The sequence below is a fragment of the Lethenteron reissneri genome, unplaced genomic scaffold (genome assembly GCF_015708825.2).
Source record: "Lethenteron reissneri isolate LAM-NWPU_2019-01 unplaced genomic scaffold, ASM1570882v1 scaffold_1391, whole genome shotgun sequence".
In the NCBI taxonomy this organism is placed as follows: Eukaryota; Metazoa; Chordata; class Hyperoartia; order Petromyzontiformes; family Petromyzontidae; genus Lethenteron; species Lethenteron reissneri.
Genome location: NW_026891104.1, coordinates 18815 through 29528, shown reverse-complemented (window position 1 = coordinate 29528; position 10714 = coordinate 18815). Strand labels below are relative to the sequence as shown.

At 50.6% G+C, this 10714-nt stretch overlaps 1 protein-coding gene across 1 annotated transcript; it reads left to right on the top strand.

Moving 5' to 3' along the window:
- Window positions 1-3087: 3087 nt before the first annotated feature.
- On the top strand, window positions 3088-6704 carry LOC133362159 (bromodomain-containing protein DDB_G0280777-like). Its single transcript, XM_061581112.1, has 2 exons — window positions 3088-4269; window positions 5445-6704. Exons 1-2 carry the CDS (start codon window positions 3280-3282, stop codon window positions 5484-5486), a joined length of 1032 nt encoding a protein of 343 aa, XP_061437096.1. The 5' UTR covers window positions 3088-3279; the 3' UTR covers window positions 5487-6704.
- Window positions 6705-10714: the final 4010 nt, after the last annotated feature.

The following is a 10714-nucleotide window of genomic DNA, read 5'->3' as shown; positions in this document are numbered from 1 at the left end:
ATCAAGGCCGGCACTGTGGCACACGGGGGGGTGGGGGTCACCACGATGCTTGTGCACACACCACACACACAGTCACACAAACACAGTCACACAACACACACAGTCACACACACAGTCACACACAGTCACACACACAGTCACACCACACACACCCACAACAGTCCACACCACACACAGTCACACACCACACACAGTCACACACCACACACAGTCACACACCACACACAGTCACACACCACACACACACCACACACAGTCACACAAACACAGTCACACACCACACACAGTCACACACCACACACACCCCACAAACAGTAACACACCACACACAGTCACACACAGTCACACACACCACACACAGTCACACACCCCACACACACACCACACAGTCACACACAGTCACACACACCACATACAGTCACACCACCACACACAGTCACACACCACACACACCACACACAGTCACACACAGTCACACACACCACACACAGTCACACAACCACACACACCACATACAGTCACACACACACACACCACACACACCACACACAGTCACATACCACACACACCACACACAGTCACACACCACACACAGTCACACACAGTCACACACACCACACACACACACACCTTGGAATGAATTGTGCACGTGTACTGCAGCTGCTGATGATGCTGCTACTGCAGCTGCTGCTGGAGAGACGTCGCTGCACCTTCGAAAGAGGCTGCTGCAACTTGCTGAATCCGCCCCCTGATGAGCTGCACTACTGCAAGTTCAAGTTCAAGTATTAGGTACAGAGCCCTGTGAGCCATTCGGCTCTTGAATCGGGTGCAACCGCAACAAACAAAAAACAAAAACATGAACAAGAAAACATCTTAAAGTGACTTTGTGACTAAGTGCGAACATAAAATGTGGCAAATGGCGGTTGTTGTTGTTGTGTGTGTCTGTGTGTGTGACTGTGTGTGTGTCTGTGGTGTGTGACTGTGTGTGTGGTGTGTGTCTGTGTGTGTGTGTGAGACTGTGTGTGTGTGTCTGTGTGTGTCTGTGTGTGTGTCTGTGTGTGTGTCTGTGTGTGTGGTGTGTGTGACTGTGTGTGTGGTGTGTGACTGTGTGTGTGACTGTGTGTGTCTGTGTGTGTGGTGTGTGTCTGTGTGTGTGACTGTGTGTGGTGTGTGTCTGTGTGTGTGACTGTGTGTGTGTGTGACTGTGTGTGGTGTGTGTCTGTGTGTGTGACTGTGTGTGTGTGACTGTGTGTGTGACTGTGTGTGTGGTGTGTGTCTGTGGTGTGTGACTGTGTGTGTGTGTGGTGTGTGCACAAGCGTCGTGGGTGACGTCACCGCTACTTCAAGTTCAAGTATTAGGTATAGCCCTGTGAGCCATTCGGCTCTTGAATCGGGTACAACCGCAACAAACAAAAACATCTTAAAGTAAATATGTGACTGAGTGCAAACAGAAAATCCAAGAAAAGACAGCCAAAATATTGCAGGAAAAAAATCACAGTTACACCAACTCTGTGTGCAAAAATCCCAGCAGACAACAAATCGATTAACGAATGAAATCGGCTAACCCTCGATATATTATTGGTTCTTTCTGTTATAAAGTCACGTAAATAGAAAAAAATTATAATAAAATATTGAAAAAAATGGCGGGTTTTGCTTTATTATTTTCCATTTTTTTCTTATTTTTTATTTTCAATCGACGCGATTTTACCAAAAGAACCAAGAATATGAATTCCTGCAGTCACGAAAGTTTTAAGTCAAAATTGATCCGCTAACCCCGTCAAGGCAAGTAACCTCTTAATCAATTGCTGTTATAACCGTACCGGCTTCAAGTAGCAGCAGCAGCAGAGAGACACGTGGCACCACTGCAGCTCCCACGTGACAGCGTCTGGCCACGCCCAGCGCGGGTCACGTGTCAGGAAGGGGCGGGGCTTAAGCACCACGTGGGCAGAGCCCCCAGGTGTCATTGGCTGTCTGCGTGGTGTCGTCTGTGGGTCTCTGTGTGGTGAGTCAAGTTCAAGTTCATGTATTAGGTAGAGCCCTGTGAGCCATTCGGTTCTTGAATCGGGTGCAAACTGAAAAAACAAAAAACATGAACAAAAAAACATCTTAAAGTGACTATGTGCAAACTGAAAAAACAAACAAAAACATGAACCAAAAACATCTTAAAGTGACTATGTGCAAACTGAAAACACAAACAAAAACATGAACAAAAAACATCTTAAAGTGACTATGTGCAAAATGAAAAAACAAACAAAAAACATCTTAAAGTGACTATGTGCAAACTGAAAAAACAAACAAAAACATGAACAAAAAACATCTTAAAGTGACTATGTGCAAACTGAAAAAACAAACAAAAAACATCTTAAAGTGACTATGTGCAAACTGAAAAAACAAACAAAAACATGAACAAAAAACATCTTAAAGTGACTATGTGCAAACTGAAAAAACAAACAAAAAACATCTTAAAGTGACTATGTGCAAACTGAAAAAACAAACAAAAACATGAACAAAAAACATCTTAAAGTGACTATGTGACTGAGTGCAAACAGAAAATCCAAGAAAAGACAGCAAAATATTGCAGAAAAAAATCACCGTTACACCAACGCTGTGTGCAAACATCCCAGTGGGATGCAAGTCAAACAACCAACAACAACCACAAGACAACTTAGAGAGTCGATGGGTCTCTATCAGTAATTCTACATTTGAAGCTTTCGTGACTGCCAGGAGTAGGTTTTTTCGGTAAAGTCACGTAGGTAAAAATATAAATAATATAAAAATAATAAAAAAAATCACGACGTTTCAGAGGCAACACAAACTTCCTTCATCAGGTGTAAAAAAAGCACACAAAAACCTGTACGTCGTGATTTATTATTTATTTCTATTATTATTTACATTATTTTTATTATTATTTATCTCTACTGTAGTCTATGGGTCTCTGTGACCCCCCCCCCGTGAGGATCGTGAATCGAGGTCAGAATCGACCGACGGCTTGCAATCGAAGTCGATTCTAACGTAATCGCATGGAGGAATCGATCCACGGATCGATCCGACGACATCACCGTTAACCAAATCGCAATGGAGGTAGAAGCCAACAGCTTCCAGCGAGTCGCGAAGTTGCCACCTCCTCTACCTCCTCCTCTACCTCCTCCTCTACCTCCTCTTCTACCTCCTCCACCTCCTCTACCTCCTCAATTGCCTCGCGACATCAACGACCCTCCCACAGCAGCAGCGGAATCAGCAACAACGACTTCAACACCCGCCACTGAGGCCTACACCGCCATGCAGCCTGCGGCCTCTGCCCAAGCCGCGTCGCATTCTGCGGGGGAGATTCAGGCGAGGGTCGGTGGCTGCGGCGAGGAGGAGGAGGAGGAGGATGAAGCGATGCATTTGCTGACCATCGTAACCGGCGATCTCATCTCCGGCTACGTGGCTCACCTGACGCAGCAGACGGAGCAGCATCCTGTGCAGCAGCAGCAGCAGGGGCTGCAGCAGGGGCTGCAGCAGCAGCTGCAGCAGTTGCAGCTGCAGCTCCCGGCGGTGCAGCAACATCTCCTGCTGTCGCAGCAGCAGCAGCAGCAGTGGATGGAGAAGCTCTGGCAGCAGCAATTCCAGCACATGCAGCAGGTGCAGGAGCAGCTCCAGCAGGTGCAGCGGCAACAGGAGCTTGTGCAGCAGCTGCAGCAGCAGGAGCAGCTCCTGGATGTGCAGCAGCAGCAGCAGCTGTTGCAGGAGCTGCAGAAGAAGTATCAGCTCCAGGAGGTGCAGCTGATGCGTCGGTTCAAGCAGCTGCACCAAATGCAGCAGGAGCATTTCCAGCAGTTGCAGCAGTTCAAGGAGTGGCAGGAGCTGCAGCGGCAGGCGCGGCAAATACAGCGGCAGCTCCGGGAGGTGCGCTCGCTGCTCCAGACCTCCCGGCGGCTGGTGCGGATGCGTGTGGAGCTTCTGCAGGAGGCGCTGGACACCCGAGGAGACGCGTTGCTGGCGGAGTTCGAAGCCTCCATCCCAGACTTTGTGAGGCGCGCGGAGGAGCTGGCGAAGCAAGTGGACCCGCGCCGGCTGGTCATGACCCTGGCTTGGCAGGTTCTCACCGCGGGGCCCATGAGCTGGGGCTGCGTGCTGTCCATGGTGGTGTTTTGCGCGCTGCTCGTCAAGAACCTGAGGGCCTCCGGTCGTCTGGGCGACTCGGAGGAGACTTGGCCCTTGACGGACGCGGTGGCCGCTGTGCTGTTGACCACACGCAAGACCTGGCTCATGGAACAGGGAGGCTGGGTGAGGGGTTACACACCGCTATCATCAACACCACTGCGCCGGAACAGCATGTTGGTAATTACAAGCCCATGAGCTGTACAAAATCGAGCAACCTCCTACCGTTGTTATTGAGTTGATCTGACCCATGTCCTCCAATCACTCCAGACCAGGTGCCAGCATCATGACCAACTCGGGCATTGAAGTCACCCAACAAGATTCACTCTATCCCGAGGGGCCATTTTAGCCAGCATCTGTGACATGAGGTCATAGAAGGTATCTGACTCATCGGCCTTGTCTGCATCCCTCCACGGATGTTCGTCTTCGGTGGGGGCATAAGTAACCACGACCACCACTCCTCGCCTCTGGTTGATGGAAAGGTGAGCCCAAAGTTGTCTGGGGCTTACAAATTCCCACACCTCACCGCCACGCTCCCATGCCCCCTTCATTCTTTTATTCAGAAGAAGAGCCACTCCCTGTTGTTTGGCAGTCTCCTGCCCCCAGTAGAGGACTGTCCACCCCTCATGATGTCAGGAGCCAGAGCCGGTCCACCGGACCTCCTGAATGCCACAGCGATCCAGGCAGTACCTGTCCAGCTCCCGACAGAGGAGTGGCAGCCTCTCCTCAGCAGTGAGCGTTCGAACATTCCACGCGTTCAACCAAAGTGTCTCACTACCCAGTGTCTCACCACCCAGTGTCTCACAAGCATTGTCTCACTACCCAGTGTCTCACTACCCAGTGTCTCACTACCCAGTATCTCACTACCAGTGTCTCACTGCCCAGTGTCTCTGTACCAGTGTCTCACTACCCAGTGTCTCACTACCCAGTATCTCACTACCATTGTCTCACTGCCCAGTGTCTCTGTACCAGTGTCTCACTACCCAGTGTCTCACTACCCAGTGTCTCACTACCCAGTGTCTCACTACCAGTGTCTCACTACTCAGTATCTCACTACCTAGTGTCTCACTAGCGGTGTCTCACTACCCCGTGTCTCTGTACCAGTGTCTCGCTACCCAGTGTATCTGTACCAGTGTTTCACTACCCAGTGTCTCACTACCCAGTGTCTCACTACCCAGTGTCTCTGTACCAGTGACTCACCACCAGTATCAGATCATAGAACAACGCCAAAAGGTGAAGATGATGACGATGATGGTGGTGGTGGGGCTCTCTTTCCGTTCTGTTTCTGTGCTGCCACACAGGAGGGCTTCCTGCGAGCGTTCGGGCCGGGGACGCCCACCTAGGAGAGGAGCCGTAGACGCCGAGCTCCGACGGGCAGCGACAGTGAAGACGAGAAGAGAGACAGAGACTTTGGACTTGTACACAACTTTTATTGCCGCCAGCAGCAACAGCACTGGAGGCGATTCCGATATGAAATACACAAAGTCACCAGCAAACAAACGAATGAACGCTGTAAATCCACACGCTGTGGCACTAAATGCAGCGCAACACGAAATAAAAGTCACGTGGTGGTGGTTGTGGTGGTTGTGGTCATCTCGCACGCCACGATGACGAGCGAGCGCCTCAGAAGAGAGGGAACGGCCATCACCAAGCCATGTCAATTTTTTACTTTTCTCTTTACAAAAATGAGGCTTCCATTAACGTGTGGTCCGACCTCTGTCAGGCGTTGAACAGTAAAATAGTACAAGTCTTTAGAAAGTGCATCGTAATATCTGCATCGTTAATATTTTTAAACTTGAGGGAATTAATTTTTTGGCAGTGGCAATGAGAGATGCAAACATTTAAATGGCTCGGGGTTTGAATCGGATGAAAATTCAGAGGCGTTAAAAGGTGCTAACTACCAACCTAAATGTTCAAAGAATTGTCGTGGGATACGTTTGATTGTGTGCGTTTACACAATTTGACTTGAAGTCTTGAAAACTGGTTACACAGAAACAAAACTTACAGCCAAGAAATTGTGGTGACGTGTTGTTTTAAATTGCCTGAATTTCTGTAAAACACTTGTTTAAGTGACAATGTCAGACTTGTCTTTGATCGTTCATAATGAATTTTGTGTGTTCAGCGTTACCGACGTAAGTCGTGATTTTTAAACGTAATCTTAACTTTTAATGGAACATAAATCTTAAGTAGTAGAGCTGTGTCAAAATATATAGCTGGATACTCGCAGTCGCCTCAAAAAAAGTAATTTTCATGTTCCGAGAAAAGGATTCTTTTGAAAGTGTTCGTTTTTTTCGGTAAAGTCACGTAGGTAAAAAATAAAATAAAAGATAAAAAAATATATATTTAAAGATAATTATTTTATTTATTTTATCTATTAGTATTTCTACGTCACGTAGGGGAAAATAAGAATAAAAATAATAAAAGCAATAGAAATAAAAGAAAATGTTATATATAATTTTTTTATTTTTTGTTTGTATTATTATTTATATAAATTGTATTTACTTATTTTTTACCCACGTGACTTTACCAGAAAACACCTAAGAGTATGAATCCTTGCAGTCATGAAAGCGTCAAATCTAGAATGGATTATTTTAAATCTGTTCTCTTAGTGTACTAAGCAACCAAAAACGATATCCTCAGGAACAGAGGATGAAGCTTTAGTTATGGAATGTCCCGTCGGGTCCTAAAGATTGTTGACCTGTGAGAACATCACGACGCCTTTTATCTTATAATCCTGTGGGAAGTCGACAACATGCACAACGCAGCAACACTCACGACAAACATCGTTTAGTTCCTGTCGGCATTGGTCATGACGTATTCATATCGTGTACAAAGTCCTCTTCAAAGATCTCTGGCCAACGTGAAAAAGTCAAAATTACCCCTCCCCCCCGCCTCTCGTGGTGCCCCATCTGCCAGCGGTGGCACGAGCAGGAATTGCAGGGCTGCGCCTCTACCTTTGACACAATGTCTGCCAATAATGGGGGGATCAATAATAACACGGTGAGTGTTGACTGAGATTACATTATTGATGTGAAACTATCTGCAATAAATGACGTGCTGCGTCTCTTAAAACATTTGTGCCTTTTTTTCTCGCCGTGCTTCAAGAACAATTTTCCTGGAGGCTTGTTGCATTTGTTTAAATCCATGTTTTATAGACATACGTAGTGAATCCAACTGAGTCGGAAGACGTCTTGGGAGCAACGCTATTTCACCAACTCAACACAACACGAGCTACACTTGGGTGTTGAGTTGTGCGCCTTGTGGCGTCATCTGGTCCAACACCAATGGAGACTGGGCTCTAAGGAAAGCTGTCTCGGGTGTGGACCAATCAACTTCAAGGACAGTGCATATCATCATCATCAGAGTTTCTTTTTGTTTGCATTTTGACTGCTTGTGTTGTGGTTATTGCAAACATGACCCCTTGTATAAAGGTGTCAGTTTTGTACCAGTTGAAAGGGTAAAAATCTACTACTATGTTGAGGGCCCATCTATCCCACGCTACGGCACAACTAGACACGGCTCGCTATCCCGGCCCGGACCACGAGCTGCTGTCTCCCGGAGCGCGTGGCTAGAGGCTTCTTCTCCCCGAATCTTCACCGGCCACACGAAGAACCCACGACCCCCCCACGGGCCCCCCCCCCCCCCCCCCCGTTATATCGGCCTGGGCTGGGCTGGCTCCGGCCCTCGCCCCGCCCACCTTCTAGATCTCTCCGACTCTTTCACGAAGGCTCCCGAGAGCTCTTCTATACCACGTGACCGTCCAGCCGCCCCCGTCCACCGGTGGCTCCCCTCCAACATCATCCGGTGACGAGTCGGCAGGTCAACCGGCGTATCGTGCCCCAACGCAACCCTGGCTGGCTGACGCTCCCTCTCGCTCCCTCACCGCACACTGCACGTGGTGCCTCCGCGCTGACCAGCGCTCACCCAAGTCCCCGCTAGCGCTGCTGGTACTACGCCCAGTGAGCGGGCTGCACGTAATGCGAACACATTATCCGCCGTAGCTTCGTAAGCCCGGCAGCACACGGTGACATTCACAGTCACTACATCACCCCCCTCTCTGTAGCTTCCAGCCGTCCCGGCTGCCAACTCCCCCGCAAGTAAGCAACCGACGTACAATTATACATAACAACAAGCAGGTGCGCTCCTACAATAACAAGACAGCACGATAAATTACCCAAACCCAACTGTACAATATGTACACCGAGAGAGAGAAAAAAAACACAGCAGCGAGAGAAATTAACAACACAACAATCGCGTCCTACAAGATCCCCACAATAGACATCTCCCACCCACAACGTGTAAACAACGCCCGTCAGCTCGATGGCGGAAAGGATCAGCCAAACGCTCGCCACGACTCACGCGAGCGCGACAAGCCACGGCGGTGTGGGAGCGTGCAACGCGCGGGGATCGTGAGAGTCGAATCTTCGAACGAGTCCGTGACGCCGGCCCTCCAGGCGGGTCGGGCTCATCTGCCCTGGAAGCAGAGGTCGCAAACGGGTTTTGATTCCTTACCCGTACCAGTACCCGGCCGGGTGCGGGTTCCCGTACGCCACCCGTACCCTACCCGAAATGAGTGACAAACGGTTACTCACCGGTGACTCACGGCCTACCCGTACCCTACCCGAAATGAGTGACAAACGGTTACTCACCAGTGACTCACGGCCTACCCGTACCTGGCCGCACCAGGGTCGCAAACGGGTACCCGTACCAGTACCCGGCCGGGTACGGGTAGCCGGCTATCGGGTAGGGTACGGGTATCGGATACCTGATTGTGACCTCTGGGATGAAGCCATGTTGCAGGCGCGAGTGGGTTGATTCTATGAACTTGAATTGTGAGAAGAGACAAGACGTTGGGAAATGAGTGACAAACGGTGACTCACCAGTGACTCACGGCCTACCAGTACCCGGCCGCACCAGGGTCGCAAACGGCTACCCGTACCCGGCTGGGTACGTGTAGCCGGCTATTGGGTAGGGTACGGGTATCGGGTACCCGGTTGCGACCTCTGCCTGGAAGCTGACTCCCCACGAAGAGCAGTCGACCGGGTCGTCGTGTCCTTCACGTTCAGAGCACGCGAGGCCGACACGAGCGGACGCACGGCCCGGCTCGCCAGGCACAGCCCACACTCGGCCCCTGCGATACGGAGAGGAGACAAACTCACACGGCGAGAGGGGTGTACAAACCAGCTCCGCTTACCAAACTGAATCCACGGTTGCGGCAGCAATGTGGGAGGTGTGCCCACCGGCACCTGCGGACAATGCAACCAGGTCCTGTCCCCCCCGGCGACTAGTCGCACAGGGAAACACGGGCAACTGGTTTCAGGTAATTTTTTACGAAACATTTGAAAATTCCCGCCAATTCGGTGGGGGTCAGGAAGCCTTCGGGTGACTCCGCGCGTGAAAGTATAATAAGTAAATGTTGTGAAAATAAAGAAAGTAACCCTCGTTAATCGTTGCCACGTCGTTTATCCCGATAAAGTTGAGGTAAATGTCCCTCACGACAACCTAACGCGCCTGATTTTAACAAAAAAATCTGTAAAAGTATGTCAGCTTATACTTTACTAGCTCGGTTTGCCAATCCTAGAACGGAAGCTGTAATATTTACGAAAAAATTGAGCCGATAATAGATTTAATTGCAGTGAATCTTGAAAAAGTGAGTGAGTGAGTGAGTGAGTGGGTGGTGAGTGGGTGGGTGAGTGGGTGGGTGAGTGGGTGAGTGGGTGAGTGGGTGAGTGAGTGAATGAGTGGGTGAGTGAGTGGGTGGTGAGTAGGTGGGTGAGTGGGTGGGTGAGTGGGTGGGTGAGTGGGTGGGTGGGTGAGTAGGTGGGTGAGTGGGTGGGTGAGTAAGTGAGTGAGTGGGTGGGTGAGTGAGTGGGTGGGTGAGTGGGTGAGTGGGTGAGTGAGTGAATGAGTGGGTGAGTGAGTGGGTGGTGAGTAGGTGGGTGAGTGGGTGGGTGGGTGAGTGGGTGGGTGAGTGGGTGAGTAGGTGGGTGAGTGGGTGGGTGAGTAAGTGAGTGAGTGGGTGGGTGGGTGAGTGAGTGGGTGGGTGGGTGAGTGAGTGGGTGGGTGGGTGAGTGGGTGGGTTGGTGAGTGAGTGGGTGGTGAGTGGTGGGTGGGTGAGTGGGTGGGTGGGTGAGTGGGTGGGTGGGTAGGTGAGTGAGTGAGTGAGTGGGTGGGTGGATGGGTGGGTGAGTGAGTGGGTGGTGAGTGGATGGGTGAGTGGGTGGGTGGGTGAGTGAGTAGGTGAGTGAGTGAGTGGGTGAGAGTGTGAGTGAGTGGGTGGTGAGTGAGTGGGTGGGTGGTGAGTGGGTGGGTGAGTGGGTGGGTGGGTGTGTGGGTAGGTGAGTGGGTGGGTGGTGAGTGAGTGGGTGGGTGAGTGGGTGGGTGAGTAGGTGGGTGAGTGGGGTGGGTGAGTGGGTGGTGAGTGGGTGGGTGAGTGGGTGGGTGAGTAGGTGGGTGAGTGGGTGGGTGGGTGAGTGGGTGGTGAGTGGGTGGGTGAGTGGGTGGGTGAGTAGGTGGGTGAGTGGGTGGGTGAGTAGGTGGGTGAGTGGTTGGGTGAGTGAGTGAGTGGGTG